At 39.5% G+C, this 17,678-nt stretch overlaps 1 protein-coding gene across 1 annotated transcript in view; it reads left to right on the top strand.

Moving 5' to 3' along the window:
* The first annotated feature begins 2,438 nt into the window (after positions 1-2,438).
* Positions 2,439-17,678, top strand: part of LOC308394739 (zeta-sarcoglycan-like) — a 378,502-nt gene continuing 363,262 nt past the window's right edge. Inside the window, exon 1 of the mRNA XM_080879204.1 lies at positions 2,439-3,088. Within this exon, the coding sequence (XP_080735330.1) occupies positions 3,050-3,088 (39 nt within the window). The 5' untranslated portion in view covers positions 2,439-3,049. The remainder of the gene's footprint in view (positions 3,089-17,678) is intronic.

Here is a 17,678-nt window from a genome sequence, read left to right as displayed (position 1 = left end):
ATCCATTTTCATTTTTATTTGAAGACATCTGCACAGAATGCATTTGCTGCACTGAGAGCCCAATTCATAGGGCCACAAAGGCAAGAGAGGAGAGGCCAACGTGAAGTTGCCAGTCAGTCTCCTGACGTAGGTTCTATATATAAATTTGGGGGGGAAAAAACGGTAGTCTGAGTTGCCAGGTGTCCACCAAGAAATTTAAAGGATTGAGAATGTTTTTGTAAAGAGGAGTGGAACCAAAATTTCTCCTGAATTGTGTGCAAAACTGGTGACCAACTACAAGAAACATCTTACCATTATGTTTGCCAGCAAGGGTTTATCCACCAAGTACTCAGTCATGTTTTTCTTGAGGATTAAATGCTTATATCACTAAGTGACATGCAAATGAATTTATAACTTTCATGTAATGTGGTTTCTTTTCTGTATTTTTTTGGTTGAAACTTTTACTCTCTCCATTAAAATGAAGCTACCATAAAAATGAGACACTGTTCATTTCTTTGTATGTGAGCAAACTTACAAATTCAGCAGGGGATCAAATAATTATGTCCTCCACTGTAAATGAGAGGCAAAGAGAGAGCTTGGAAGCACAGACAGGAGAGGGGAAAGATGGGTGATGGCATTTCCAGCTAGCACAGTAGCGAGTACCCGCAACAAGGGTCAGACTCTCCCATATGAAAAATCACAAGGACTAAGAAAAGTGATTAATTGCTCTGCAACACAAAGTTTACAGGAAAAAAAAACAGAAACAGTGGAACTAGATGGAGGTGGTTGTGGTCTCTGAATTGCAGAGCTGCAGGAAAAAGGAAAATAGTGCAGCCAACAGAAAGGTTGAGAGAATGCAACAATAAAAGGGAAACGAGAGAGTGGAGGAGCGAGAGAGACAGAGAGATTGGAATATGAAGGAACTGGAGGCAAAGATAGCAGCAGGGAAGTTAGAGCGAGTCATGTATCGAATGAGCGTACATAGGAAAAGAGTCAGACAAACAGAGAGGGAGGAGCAAAGAGATTGACTGAGGCATTCATTAATATGATGTTCGTTATCTCTGACGGACTCCCTCAACAAATGTTCCTCTGTTCTCTAGTGTGCCATTCAATAAGTCTATGGCTGTGTGTGTGTGTGTGAGACAGAGAAACAGAGAGTGGGAGTTATTGTGTGTTTTCCTATGATTATGTGTTCATCAACTCTCAGTCTTAGCTCTGTACAACAATAATGCACTACTGCTAAATATGATATGACTGTGCAAAATGATAAACAAATCTTTCTTGTAACTGTATGGCTATATGTTTTGTTTCACTTGGGAATGCGTTCTGTGACAATATTATGTATCATAACCACACATCTCTTAGGGCTAGTGATAGATGCTAAAGTCAATTATAGATATTAACAATACTTTTAAAGCACAGGTCTTGAAGATTTTTAGACTGAATAGTCAGCATTTCTGACATTTCTTCCCAACATCTTGTCACCCTATGTTTCCCATTTTCTTCCTGGTCTGTGCAACTTAGTGCTTGACAAGCCGTTATCGTCACCTCTTTTAAATATTCCTCTCATTCTTTTGTACCCAACTACATTGCTCTTCTTCCCCGTCAGCTCTGTATTAGTTTGCTTTGCTCTCCTCTGGTCATCATCTTCTCTTCGCTTTCTTTTCCTCACCTCGTTTTATGATTACACCTTCTTGCAAACATTTTTTAAAAGGTGTTTTATGGATGAGGAAAAGCCCTGGCAGTCAGCAGGCGGCGACAATTTAAGTAAAGGAATTAGGACAGTTTACACCATAACATAACAAAAAAGAAAGAAATTTTGTCAATCTATATATATGATCTATTCACTGACTCTTTTACAGTATTTTTCTGTTCCCAGGCAATCACAGTATGATTCGTCTTCTGCAATATCAAAAGACTGATAGTGTATCAGACTAATGCTTTTGCATTGCATTTGTACTCACAAACACACTTCAAATGCAGACACACACAAAACCACACACAAGCTTCCCCAGACTTTCTGAAACAACCCTCTTCCAACAGCCTCTGCATTTAAATACCCTTCTTGAGTTCTGTGGCAAGCAGCATTGTCCATTCATCTAATTGATTAGAATGCCCCCCCCAATCCATCTCTCACTCACACACACACACACACACACACACACACACACACACACACACACACACACACACACACACACACACAGAGAGAGAGAGAGAGAGAGAGAGAAGAAACAGCTAACATCACACTCTGGGGCGTCAGACACTGAAATTATATACGTCAACATCATTGCCTATTTTCTAGTTTTCCATCTCCTATCTTCAGCATTTCTTCCATCCGGTCTCTCTCTCTCTGTCTCTTTCTCACTCTCTCTCCCCCCTTCTCTCTCTCTCGCCCTCTCTCTTTCCCTTTTCTTTCAGGGAGAGCTGATATCTCTGGCGGTTTGCCGCATGGAAGTCGCCCAGGCAAGGCAGAATATCATCTCTCTGAGCCGGACGTCTTCTCTCCATTTGCCCACCAGACACAGCACACTCACATTTACCGGGATTCCACGGGATATAACGGCATTTATCCGCTGACCGACTATCAGGAGAGTCTAAATCCCGGCTTCATTCCAGCAGAGGGGCGATATTTCTTAGTCAGATGTAACAACACAAAAACACGTAACGGATCACCAAGTGCGCAAAAGCCGCAGCTTAAAACATTACGCACGGCGAATTCTTTTCTTTTTCTATCTATTTTCAAATTCACCCATCAATTCTCTGCACGGACAAACCGGGGACTGGAGGCGGGGGGTACTTCCATGCTATGGAGTCCTGATTTTACCAAGCGACCCAGAGGGAGGCTTGAAACTGAGAAAATTCGTCGTGCCGTGCTGGAATATTAATAGCCAAATCCTAATAATAATCAAGGGGATATCGCAGCAGAGTTTGGGACTCTCGAGAGCACCCCAACTTTTTTTCTTCCTTTTTTTTGTTTCCGTTTTTAATCTCTTCCCCTCTTATCTTCTCCGCCTGTGGGACTTGTATTTTCGTGACTGATTAGCAGTAAGCTACTTCACTTTCTGTCATGGACCGCTCGACGTCTTTGGATATAGAAGCGCTCAAGGTAAGACAGTCGCAGCATAGAGACGCGCACTTATTCCTGCAGAGAGAGTTGCAATACCCTTCTGTATGGGTGGATGAGTGGAGACACTGGTGGCGTATTGGGTGACTTGGAATGATGAGTGAATTGTCTTATGGCTGTTATTGGCTGGTTGGATTAATCCGCAAATGACTGACTGGTGCTGAAGGGTAAAGCTGATATCATGAGACGATGCTTGTTAACTGTTGGTTAGTTGGATGGGCGGCCAGCAGGTTGTTTGTTCTTTCTGGGGGGACCAAGTGACTTTTCGATGCTGGGAGGTTAACTGGTATCTGAAAGTCTTGAGGTACAATCATCAAATGGGGTTTAACATTCGGGTCGAGTAAACGGATGTAGTTGCAGCACTATCGAAGATATGCTTTCCCTCTCTCTCTCTCTCTGTTTCTGTTAAGTATAAAACCACACTCGTGCATGTTGGTTAAAAGAGGAGTGTGAGGGCGAGCGTGTGTCAGCATTCAGCGTGTAAGGTAAATTTCACTAAGCTTTGCTTGCACAAAGATTTGTTGCAGTGAACTGTTGTGCGGTGTTGGGACATTCGATCGACGGGACGAATGCGCCCGACGTGTAAATGAATTAGCAAACATTCATAGAAACAGATAGAGAAGTAAGACTGCCACCAGACTTATCATTTCTATCCCCTTTCTTGAGTTATTAATCTTACTTTTCATTTCCCTCGGTGTAATACAGGTTTTTACTGGCTTAAAAGTGAAGCTGGCGATTCCTAATGTCAAGGGGAAGAAATAAATACCTGTGTGTACTTGTGCCCACAGATTTAGGCTATGTGGCTGTCTAGACATTGCTTTCCCGACTATATTTGTGAAGGACGCTTATATAGTTCGCGCTATCCTTTTATTCTAACCGTTGACATTTTTGTCCAATTTCCTAGGCATTTGCATGTCCATGTAGGTCAAATTCGGTGTTTTGTGGGATGAATCTTTTTGCACTTCACAATGAGAGCAACATAATGGGGAAAAAAACAATAATAAGACATTGCTTCTAGTTACGTTTGACCAGAGGTAAGAATTAATGAAGTACAACTACTTTGTTACTTTACTTGAGTAGACTTTTCAGGTATTTGTACTTTACTGGAATATTTGTTTTTCTGACAATTGTTTACTTTTTACTCCTCATATTTTAACACAGATATATTTCCTTTCTGTTGCTTGTTACATTTTCAGAACAGGCTCATTACTTTAGGTTTAATGCATTTGATCTGTGTTGTTATTTCACATCACTGTGGAATTCCCAGTATCAAACCAATTAAAACTGTAGTCACTATATTCAGGGGTTAAAGTCTGGAACAGTCCATTTTTGGCACAAGTTTAAAAGATGTGTTCATGATATTATCGAGTGAGCAATTCAGAAGAGAACCAAGCATGCAGTCTCTTTTCATGGTAGTTTCATTTTAATGGAGCAAGACAGAATATTAACCAAAAAATCTACAAAAAGCACATTACATAAATTCTATATCCTGTCATGGATGTCACTGAGTGAAGTGAGTTTTTGATTCTCAAGCAAAACATAACTCCGTACTTTGTGGAGAAACCCTTGTTGGCAAGCACAGCAGTAAGGCATTTCTTGAAGTTGGTCACCAGATTTGAACATCAAATGAGGAATTTTGGCTCACTCCTCTTTAAATAAACTTTAAATCCTTTAGATTTCTTGGCTGCTGATTGGCAACTCAAAGCTTTGGCTCCCTCCACAGATTTTCTACATATATATTTTTTCCCCTTGATTTTTGGTTCGCCATCAAAATTAACTATCATGAAAATGAAAGACTGTTTATTTCTTTGATGGTGGGCAAACTTACAAATTGAGAAAGAGATCAAATAATTATTTTCCCCCGTGAAGGAAATCACTTTTTTTTTGAAGCAGCAGGTAATTTCAAATGCAACATTTCTAACAGCTCAACAAATATCAGCTATGTTGGACTGGTGAAGAGAAGATGAGATGTTCATGGTCAATGTTAGGTTACATCAATGGTAGGAGAGCTCAAAATTAATTTAAGGTAAAGATTGGGATGCTGATTAGATTCATTCACTGAATTCCAGCCTTATAATGTTTAGGTGTCAGAAATCAGCTACACTTGCTCATGTAACATCGGCTTATGTTGAATTCTGTTTGGTAAATCCAGAAAGCGCAGTGAATATTGGAGCAGCAGCTCCAGCACATGGCAGCTGATGCATTAAAAAAATCCACTGCAGCTCAGAATAGAAAATATCGAAAATATTGTCCATATGAATTCTTTTCACCACCTTACAACACTACACTCGATTTTACTCATTTTTCTGTTTTGGTGCAGAGGCAAAGTCATTCACACTGTAGGAAACAGAAAATAGAGATGAACTCCATTTGCTTTTAATCTCTGTGTGTTCTAGATAACACCTGTTCAAGCTGACTAAATAGTTTAGAATTAGAATTTGGGTTGAAGTAAAGTTTGTATTATTTTTTTTGTGACATGAAGTTCAGTTTCGTTTGAACAAAATAGCTGGTAGCTGATGTCCTCCAAAGAACTATATTTTACTTTTATACTTTGAGTGAATTTCGGAACTTTTTCCACTTTGAATAAAGAAGTTGAATCAGTACTTTACTTTTGCCAAATCATTTTTTTAAACAATGTGTATGTGTAAGTGTCCGTACTTCTACCTAAGTGAAGAATGTTTGTACTTTTTGCCACCTCTGTTAATGTTTGCTAGTCATTTATCACTCAACTTTCACTCAGTATTTTGGCTGTTTTTAATGCGGTTCTCTATTTATATATGCTAATTCAATTCATTATACATTTGAATTATATAATGAAAATACATTCACTCTAACTCTAGAGTAGGTCATTGTTAGCAGTCATGGACATGTATTGAAAGATAAGTAAATAATTCTAGTTAAGAAAGCTCACTGTAGTATACACATTAATGGCCATTAATGGCCACATACATTGTACACCTATTATACCACTGAGTTTTCAATAGGGAATACAATTTAGACACAGACTGTGGGTGGAAATGTCTATTTACTGCGTGCTGCTGCATTTATTGGTGACCAGTAACTAGATAAATTAACAAATCAATAAAATTCCTCCGAGGTTTGACATTTCAAGCAACATTTTATGTGATCAAATTTCTGAGAAGGGAACCTTGATACCGCACTGATGCAGAGCTCCAGACGGACTTGGACTCAGCTGGCTGGTTGCTGATTTAAAAGATCAAAATTGGCGTTCGGATTTTAAAATGACCTTAACTGTTAGCCAATGAAACTGACCTGCAGAATTTTGTGAGTACTAATGTTTTTGTCTCTGCTATTTTCTGGTGTCTATTTGATGCTTGTTCCTTTTAGACATGCACTCATTTCTGTTAATTTGATGAATCACTTACCGACTTATTAATCATCGGCAAAGGTAATTATTGATAACAAGTTTAAATAAGAACTCTGGGAACTTTGTGTAAAAATATTATGGCAATCTGATAGTTACATTTATGCAAAGATATATATGAAGACATATATATGCGCATCTCTGTTATGAATCTTTGTAAGTTGCACAGCTCACCAACAATCACAACTGTGTTGGATACACACCTAAACAGCAAAAGCAAATGTGTAGTTTTAAAACTTTTAAAACAGCAATGTGGTTGCCGCTAATGCAACTGAGCTTTTTGAATAAAATTCAGCATCGCATGTATTATTCCCATTCTCTCTGAATGACTAAAGGTAAATAATTAAGTTAAGCTGTCATTGCTGTCATTAGATTATGTTTTGTTAATCTCTGTACAGTGGAACTTACTGAATGTTACTGTGATTGCATATTAAAAGTTGGTGGCTCTAGTTTTATAGCGCTATGTTAAAAGAATAATGACCTTTCCTTTCCTTAAAAAAGTAAATGACCATGCAGGATTTCTAGCTGTTATTCTCTAAAAATAATGATCACCCGTACCTCCCATCCCACGTAAGAACTACTACATCACACTACATATTGAGTTTAAAGTATTTCCATCTAGTTCTGCTACGTCCATCTCTTTATCTATCTGCTTGATGTTTTCTGCAGAGCTGGTGTCATGTCCTTGGCAATGGTGACAGTCCCTAAGTTTGAGTGCATTGGGTTTTGGCACTCAGAAGTACTCACACATACACACTCCTGCAGTATGCTCTGTATAGTGAAGGTTTGAAGGTATGCACATCTGAGTGAGTTTATATGCAAGAAATCATAATTCATGATTAAATGCTGAAAAGTGTAGGAACTGCAAATGAATGTAGTGGCTTTTCTAATACAGCAAAAGTGTGTGTGTGTGTGTGTGTGTGTGTGTGTGTGTGTGTGTGTGTGTGTGTGTGTGTGTGTGTTTGAGAGGGAGAGAGAAAGAGAGAAACTGCACAGGCTTACTGACCACATAGCCTTCTGGACTAGTGGAGACAAACACATGCAGTATATACACACAGTAATCCAATCTAATGAAAAACCAGATTTTTTTTCTTCAGTTAGTCAAATGTGTGTGTGTCTAGTGCCTGTGTGTGTGTGTGTTTCAAAAAGCACTCTCAGGAAATGAACAGAGAACAAGGACAACATCGGGACATTGATAAGACACTGCATTATATAAAATCTACAATTGGTATGTGTGTGCGTGTTTGTGTGTGCATGTGAATGTGTGTGTTTTTAACCAAAGACCTATGGGGTCATAAATCAGTGCAGGTTTCAATATCAATAGAGCAGTTTAAGTGGTATTGATCTTTAGTAATAGCTGCACCATAAATTATATACAGTATAATAAGGGCAGTCAGATTGAATTTGACCCTCTAGATCAGAAGCTCTGGACTTGCAACAGGCAAAGGAAACCTGGAGTTTATCTTTCGTAAGTCTACAGATTATGAGTTAACACTGATATAACTATAACTATACATTATAAATAGTGTCTATAAATTTGTGACTGGTGAAAAAACAAGGAAATGTAATTCCTTTTCTAGCCACCATAGAACATAACTTCTAAATTATGGTTAGTTAATCACAAAGTGGACAGCCAAATGAACCAACCTATGATACAAGCCTGAAACTGAATGAAACAGCATTTGCAATGTGGCTGTTTTCCCACCTTGGTTACACTCTTTCACTTAAATCCATTTGGTAACCACCCAGTGCAGCCACAGTTTTGCATTTCTGGCCACTGAGCAGCTCAATTGGAGCAATTGGGGGTTCAGTGCCTTTTCCAAGGGCACTTCAAAAGTAGCTGCTGAGGGATGGGAGAACATTACTCATTCATTTAAGTGAGCTGGGCTGCAGCTTGCCTCTCTAACCTCCAAGTTAAAGAGTGCAATTCTTCATCTGTGTATCACCAGTTCAGTTCAATTATGTTACAAGTGCAAAAACACACGTGAACTGATTACTCAATGTGCTCCAGTGTGAAATACATTATATTGTAGTGACAGTCATGTTTGTTGAGGTTGCCAATGTGACAGCTGCACAATTTGAAAGTGGGGGCCTCACTCTCAGCCACACTGACTTCATTCCTATTGTAGTGGAGACTTCCCAAACATTTGCATGCATCCTCATTTTCAGTTTTGAATCCATAACAGATAGGCTGTGATGCATTACGATTCCTGACTGTGGCATCACATTAATGGTAAATGGTAAATGGCCTGTATTTATATAGCGCTTTACTAGTCCCTAAGGACCCCAAAGCGCTTTACATATCCAGTCATCCACCCATTCACACACACATTCACACACTGGTGATGGCAAGCTACATTGTAGCCACAGCCACCCTGGGGCGCACTGACAGAGGCGAGGCTGCCGGACACTGGCGCCACCGGGCCCTCTGACCACCACCAGTAGGCAACAGGTGAAGTGTCTTGCCCAAGGACACAACGACCGAGACTGTCCAAGCCGGGGCTCGAACTGGCAACCTTTCCGGGTGGCAAATTATTCCACTGCAATAGGCAGCTGAATGTGAATTTAACCACTTTGAAGTTTCTTAGCCATTGGAATTGGAACATCACACGGCATTGCATAATGTGCAAATGAATAGAAAACACAAGACTGACATATTAATATTTCTGTTTTTTTTTTCAATTTTGGTATTTAGACAAAATTGTTTGTCTAATTAAACTAATCAACACTTGCTCAAATCAAGGTAACTTATTAACCTATACTATTTTGAACTAAGATAAATCCCTCCCTTCTATCATTCATTGATAAATTTGACACGGACTTACGTTACATTTGGGGTTAAAGTGATAATCAGTGTTGACTGGTAAGGTACTGATGTATTTTAATTTCACTTAACAGAGGCAACCTTTAGTAGCTAGCCAGTGTACTTCAGTTCTCATGTATGCAGAGTTAAAAATGTATTTCAGTTGATTAATATCACCATTGCCTCTGTATTGAACAGTCGTCTACTTTTCCCCCTACTTTCTAACACCTGGAGTAACAATGAAAAAATATTGAAAAAGATAGTCAACTATTAGTGGAATTACAGCAAAATGGAAGTGATTGGGAATAGCAGCAACTCAAATGCAATGTTTTAAATGTTTTAAAGCATGCTGCCACTGGATTCTCTGGAGTGACGAATAACACTTCTGTGGCTTGCAATCCGGTGGACGAGTCTGGGTTTGGCAGTTGCCAGGAGAATGGTACTTTTCCGACTGCACTGTGTCATGTGTAAAGGAGGGGAGATTATTGTGTGAGGTTGTTTTTCAGGAGCTGGGCTCAGCCCCTTAGTACCAGTGAAAAGAACTCTTAATGCTTCATCATAGCAAGACATTTTGGACAATTTCATGCTTCTGACTTTGTGGGAACAGTTTGAGGATGGTCCCTTTCTGTTGAAACAGAACTGCGCACAAGTGCGCAAAGTAAGGTCCATAAAGACATGGATGAGCGAGTTTGCTGTGGAAAAACTTGACTGGCCTGCACAGAGTCCTGACCTCAGCCCAACAGAACACCTTTGGGATGAGTTACAGTGGAATTTGTGAGCCAAACCTTCTCGTCCAACATCAGTGTTCAACCCCACAAATGCATGCACTTCTGGAAGAATGGTCGAGTTGAAGCTGTTAGAGCTACAAAGGGTGGGCCAGCATCATACTAAACCAAATGCATTAAGAATGGGATTTCACTCATGTTCGTATGTGTGTAAAGGCAGACTTGTGAATACTTGGCATTACAGTATATAAATGAGTACAGGTTAAAACTATTCCCAAATTACTCTAGGCTTCCTTTTTTTAAATTTTTTTTTTTACCTTTTTCTTACTCATACCACAGTGTTTTTTAATTTCATTATAAATTCAATAATGCACACATGCCCACACATTCACTTAGAGATGGCCGGGAGCAGGAGTGTGCCATATTGAAGGTAAGTTTCAGAGTGAAGTAGTCAGTAACCTTCTTTATCCACATCAGTTCATTTTACAGTTAATTACCCAATTTTGCAGAAAGAATATTTCCATTACACAACATAGTGTGGTTGTGCATGTGTGTGTGTGTTACATAAATAGAATTTCACTCGCAATCATGGCTTTTCTGTGTTTATGTTTATTCATGTTTGTGTGCGTGTGAGTGTGTGCGGGGGTGGGTGTGCGTGTGTGTATTGCTTGGGTAGCAGTGTTTAAAGGTCTAATAGCTATGGGGCTAGAATTGGCCTTTTAAAGGTTAATTTACAGTGTTTAGACTTCATGAGTGTGTGTGCATATTGGAGTTTACGAGTTTTGTTATGTTTGCTGAGCAGTAAAGTAATTCACAGTATGAACCCCTCTCCTTCACATTGCTTGTAGGCATGTATGTGTTCTGTTCTATGTGTATGTGAACTTTAAACCACCTGACATTATGAATTGCTTGAAGATGAGCTAACACAGCTGTGCTGCGTAATAATTAAGGAAAATACACTGGTAGTTTGGAAAGTAATGCTGTTTTCTTTCTTCTTAGACTTAAAATGGACTGTTTTTTCTTAGCAAAAATGTTTCTTAAAAAATGTTTCTTGAAACAAGAACTAGAAACAGCTGGTCTAGCGCCATCAGAGGCTCCCTAAGAGAACCTTACCAATATGTATTTCCCTCTTTCCTGCAAAAACAAAGTAAATACAAAATACAGTTTTAAATAATGATTTCTTTTATTAAGGGAACAAAGTTATCCAAACCTACAGTGGGGCAAAAAAGTATTTAGTCAGCCACCGATTGTGCAAGTTCCCCCACCTAAAATGATGACAGAGGTCAGTAATTTGCACCAGAGGTACACTTCAACTGTGAGAGACAGAATGTGAAAAAAAAATCCATGAATTCACATGGTAGGATTTGTAAAGAATTTATTCGTAAATCAGGGTGGAAAATAAGTATTTGGTCACCTCAAACAAGGAAAATCTCTGGCTCTCACAGACCTGTAACGTCTTCTGTAAGAAGCTTTTCTGTCCCCCACTCGTTACCTGTATGAATGGCACCTGTTTGAACTCATCATCTGTATAAAAGACACCTGTCCACAGCCTCAAACAGTCAGACTCCAAACTCCACCATGGCCAAGACCAAAGAGCTTTCGAAGGACACCAGGAAAAGTATGGGAAGCGTGAATCTACAATAGGCAAGCAGCTTGGTGTGAAAAAATCAACTGTGGGAGCAATCATCAGAAAATGGAAGACGTACAAGACCACTGATAATCTCCCGCGATCTGGGGCTCCACGCAAGATCTCATCCCGTGGGGTCAAAATGATCATGAGAACGGTGAGCAAAGATCCCAGAACCACACGGGGGGACCTGGTGAATGACCTGCAGAGAGCTGGGACCAAAGTAACAAAGGTCACCATCAGTAACACACTACAACGGCAGGGAATCAAATCCCGCAGTGCCAGACGTGTTCCGCTGCTGAAGCCAGTGCATGTCCAGGCCCGTCTGAAGTTTGCCAGAGAGCACATGGATGATACAGCAGAGGATTGGGAGAATGTCATGTGGTCAGATGAAACCAAAGTAGAACTTTTTGGTATAAACTCAACTCGTCGTGTTTGGAGGAAGAAGAATACTGAGTTGCATCCCAAGAACACCATGCCTACTGTGAAGCATGGGGGTGGAAACATCATGCTATGGGGCTGTTTTTCTGCCAAGGGGACAGGCGACTGATCCGTGTTAAGGACAGAATGAATGGGGCCATGTATCGTGAGATTTTGAGCCAAAACCTCCTTCCATCAGTGAGAACTTTGAAGATGAAATGAGGCTGGGTCTTCCAACATGACAATGATCCAAAACACACCGCCCGGGCAACAAAGGAGCATTTGAAAGTCCTGGAGTGGCCTAGCCAGTCTCCAGACCTCAACCCCATAGAAAATCTGTGGCGGGAGTTGAAAGTCCGTGTTGCTCGGCGACAGCCCCAAAACATCACTGCTCTCGAGAAGATCTGCATGGAGGAATGGGCCAAAATACCAGCTACTGTGTGTGCAAACCTGGTAAAGACCTATAGTAAACGTTTGACCTCTGTTATTGCCAACAAAGGTTATGTTACAAAGTATTGAGTTGTATTTTTCTTATTGACCAAATACTTATTTTCCACCCTGATTTACGAATAAATTCTTTACAAATCCTACCATGTGAATCCATGGATTTTATTTTCACATTCTGTCTCTCACAGTTGAAGTGTACCTCTGGTGCAAATTACTGACCTCTGTCATCATTTTAAGTGGGGGAACTTGCACAATCGGTGGCTGACTAAATACTTTTTTGCCCCACTGTACCTGGCCCTGTGTGAAAAAGCAATTGAGCCCTAAATCTAATAACTGGTTGTGCCACCCTTGGGAGCAAGAACAGCAATCTTCTGAGTCTTTCATATTGGCGTGGAGGAATTTTGGCCCACTCTTCTTTGTTTTACTTCAGCCACATTGATGAGCTTTCAAACATAAATGCCCCGTTTAAGATTATGCCAAAGCATTTCAATTGGACGTCAATTAGGAGTGCCTGGTTTGGGCAATCCAAAATCTTCATTTTGTTTTCTTTATTTTATTATATTTTTTGTATTTTTTTGTGGTTGAGTTGTTAGTGCGGTTTGGATCCTTTTCCTGTTGCATAACCCAACCGTGCTTGAGTTGGGTTATGCAACTTAATTAATGGCCAGATGCATCAGGATTTTCTGTTACAGAGCAGAATTCATGGTTCCATCCGTTACGACATCAATTAAGTCATCAAGGTCCCGAAGCAGCAAAACAGCCTTAGACGAACATGTTGGTCTGTTGGCACAATGTTCTTTTTAAGAAATTTACACGAAATGCACAAAATGTAAAGGGACTCAAACCTTCCAAAAAGTTCAACTTCGGTCCACAGTATATTTTTCTAAAAGCCTTGCAGATCATCAAGATGTTGTTGTTGTTTTTTTAAAATTTGAGATCTTTATGGTCAGCAGTGGTTTTCACCTTTTGTTGAATCACTAAGCTTAACTGAGGCATGTGAGAATTTAATTAAGCATCAGGGATATTTTAGGAATGCATGCAGCATACCTAAGTCACATTCGTCGATATACAAGAAATCATGAAATGGGAGTTGTCTGGGGATGCATTACTCAGTAGATACATGGGGAAAAAGGCAGAGCAGACTGCAGACATGTTTTGTTAGCAGAGAGAAAACATGGTGGGGTTGATCTTGGCCCTGGGGAGACTCTAGGGTCCGCATCACTATATGATTTAAACAATTACAAACACACACAGTTGGCCAGACAGAGTCCTGCAGACGACCACTTTATGCATATAATAACCACTGAGGAAATAGGTGTAAATGTGTGAATGCATTACTATATAAACCTTTTGCATCCACGGGCAAACACAAATGAATCCATTTGTGTTTGCCTGTGGTGCATTTACTGTGTACTTGTCCCCAGATCACCACTCATGGCAGTAATCACTAACATACATACTCAGACACACACACAACACACACACACACACACATATCCCAGTGGAGCCTAAAGCTTCCAAACGAGCGATCAGTCTTAACAATGACTGATGCCGCACCTCGCTACTTGCCACTCAACCTTTCCTGTGAAAGCCTCAGGGGGTGCGTGACAGTGTTGTGCATTTGTTTCTCATTGTGTGACCTTTATACCCTATGTTAGCCAGTTTTGCACAAGGGAATGCTCTGTCCACTTTATGTTCTCTCATACTCTTGCAACTACTTTCTTCCTTTTCCACAGCAATCACATCTGCACTTACTGTAGAGTGTGTGAATGAAAGGAAGAAAATTTGGGTTTTTGCTGCGTTAATAATGTGAGTGTATATTATAAAGCTATACACATTTTTGCAGCAGCATTACAGCATACGCAATACCTCCAAAGTTACAGTGGTTTCTTTTAAAAAATATTCTTCTATTTCTCCAGTTAGGCCGAAATAAGAGCACTAATAACAGTAAACAATTTTAAAACCTTGTAGTGCAGTGGTATGTTTATTACTTCTTTGAAACCGTTTACTAAAATCTTTTATTTCAGCTTGATACCTATCTGTCTAAATTCCAAAGTATAACTGAGAAAAGGTGAAATAATAAGAACTGGTGAAAAAACGCACTTTTTCTGTCACTTTGCACACAGCATTAAGCAAGAACAGCAAACAGAGAAAGAGTGGCTCAGCAACGCCAGATTCATCATTCTTATTTTTTTGATATTTTGAGCTGAGTGGAATTTAGTGAAATCATCCAGAATTACCTCAAACAGCATTCACATTCATCTATTGCTTTTTGCAGACATATTTCACTGGTAAACTGAAAACGCTGATCGACTTTTGATGCAAGGGGGAAATCAGGTAAGTGATTAAGATTCAGCCCCAGTGGGAGAAAAGGAAATACATTTACAAGCTTTCATATTAAATAATCTAATAGTTGTTGCTGCATTTTTAGTCTTGGCCAGAGTAGTGGCCCATACTAGCAGCATGTACACCGCAATGTCTAAAAGCAAAATATCACTTTGAACACTGTATCAGTGTAAATATCAATATAATTTTAAATGTTATACAGCAGACACAACAGGTGCCATGGTATGTCAGTGCATAAAGGATCCTTCCTCAGTTTAATGAAACATTTTTATGAGGAGCAGTATTATCAGCACTCTACCATGAAATGTGGCATATGAAAAATACATTGCAGTATCAGCATCATGATCAAGGCTCATGGCACAGTTCATCCTGGATATGTCACATAGCTCGACTACATGGCCTTGATGTTTTCTATACCCCTGATTCTGGCATTGACGCTCAAATGCTTGTTTCAGCTGACCTGTCACTGACATATTGAATGAATTATTTTCAGTATTGCAGCACTATTGAAATTGTGTTGCAAATGACCACAACAGTCTCTCCTTAATTCACTGAAAATTGCAATCAAGGAAATAGCGGGTGTGCATTTGTTCTGCAGACTTTCATTATCTTGTACATTTTTCCTCTGTCCACTGTGACTACTTCAGAGATAGTGGTTTTGAGAGATGTACAAATTTGTCTCTGTCCAAAAGAATGAAACGATGTGGTGCCATTTCATCTGCAGCATAAATGTCACAAGGCTGTTCACTGTTCAATATTAGATTTTAATTTGAGGTGTAGCTCACCATGAAGGGACCTTTACAGTTGTCATCATGTGCACTGCTGCAGGCTATGTCCCCCTGTCCAGCAATGACAAGTTAATATGCTGCTTTGCACAGTGGTGCTAAACAGTCTCAGATCTCAGTCATTAAATTCTTCACAAATTGCTATGATCATTTGTAGCTTATTGCAACATGACTCTGTTTCTCAACAACAATTTTATTTCAAAATTGAATTATGTTGTAATGACAAAGTAATCATGATCTGGTAATTATGTGGTCCAGCTATGACAAGCTAATGATCGCCTGTTTTGTCAGGTACACAAATCAGTGGCTCTTTGTTGTGGCTTTAGTGTAAATCTGGCTGAGATAACATTTTTAACACTGGGCAAGTCTTAGCGCTGCACTTGGACTCATATTCTGTAATGCACACAGGACATAAACTAAACTTAACTTAAATGGTAGTGCAGTATTTAGCTTAGCCACTCTTCAGAAAATCTGATTATTTTATACTGACAACACATTTTTCTCTAATTTTTACCTCATGATTGTGCAGGAGGCTATACCTCCAAATGCTGTAAGCAGATATGGACTTTTCACTCCCTGCATTCTCAGCCTCCAACTTGCACATGCGGCGTAACCTTTATTCCTTGATAACATTTATTTTGTCATTGCAGCAAGCCAGCTATCATGTGCCCCAGCTTGGTTATCATTTACAGAGACTGTGGAACTGACACTGAAATGACAGGGTAATATTCGTCTCCTTATACACCATCTTGTCCTGTCTGTCACGTCCCAAAGCACAGACTTTGATGCCATTATGACATAAATTTAGCTCAATATTACAATTGAATTAAATATTAGGGTTAAATGATTTTGACCCAGGTTGATAAATACCAGCCTTGGCACTGTTAACACTCTAAAAAGTTCAGTTGTGTTAATTTTATTAACAAACAGTAAAAGTACTGAACAAATCTTATTTAAAGAATTTCACGATACTTCAATCTTGTTAGCAAAATTCTCTGTTAGGGTAAATGGGTTACGTTGGGTTGCTTTTTCAGTGACAAATTTGAATCTCTAAGATGAGACAAGATAGGATTCAATAAGGCATGTTATACTTTATTCATCCCAGCGGTTGTGGTGTCACAACAGCCAAAACACACAGCCTATATTAAAATAGCTTAATTACGCTCCCTGTTTTGTGAACATTTTATTATGTCCTTATATTGTTAATTTTTCTACTTTATTTAAAAATCAGTTTACTACATTGTGCTTTATCATATCAACTGTGATTTGATATGACAGCTGTATAAAAAATACACTATTAATTATAATTTTAACAAAGTAGGAAATGCTAGAAGCAGGTGATGTCCAACCCAAATGCAAAGAGCACTCAGAGACTGCAATTCCTCCCGAAGAGCACTGGCTATACCAAAAATTTTATGTTTTATGATGTTTTTATTACAACATGATGACTTCAGCCTGTTTTTAATATATAACATGACGATTTTTGACATTGTAGGGCATTGCCTTAAGATTGCCCCTAAGATCCAATATATGCATTTGTGAATTGAAGATTGTTCAGCCTAATTGGATAGCGTTGTGTTAGAACCACATGACCACAGGACGTTCTAACTCTCTAAGCTGGAAAATAAGGTACAGCCAAAAATGCTGAAGATATGAAGGTGACACCATATGAATCATAATTTGAAACAAACATGACTGCAGGAGCCAGACAACCTGTGCCCCAACTCGCTCTGCATCAATGGTCCTTCAGCTGTACTGTCCCTGCAGTATTGCCTAGCATCTTTACATTATCCCACCAGCAGCAGTGCATTTATCTGTTAGCTGTATCTGCCTTCCTGTCCCTCAGCCCCCTGACAAGTAAATCATCTCTTCTCCTGCTGTGACAGCACAATCCTGATGTCTTTCACTTCTGCAGGCTAGGGTAGGCCACACACATGTTGAACACACGCGCATGCACACACACATACACACATACACATTTGCAGCGAAAGGCAGGAACAGGCAAACACATTACACACATGCTGGGATCCATAC

Source organism: Rhamphochromis sp. 'chilingali' (genome assembly GCF_963969265.1).
Source record: "Rhamphochromis sp. 'chilingali' genome assembly, chromosome: 4".
Taxonomy (NCBI): domain Eukaryota; kingdom Metazoa; phylum Chordata; class Actinopteri; order Cichliformes; family Cichlidae; genus Rhamphochromis; species Rhamphochromis sp. 'chilingali'.
Note: the sequence above shows the minus strand (reverse complement) of the source record. Positions and strands in the feature narration are given on the sequence as shown.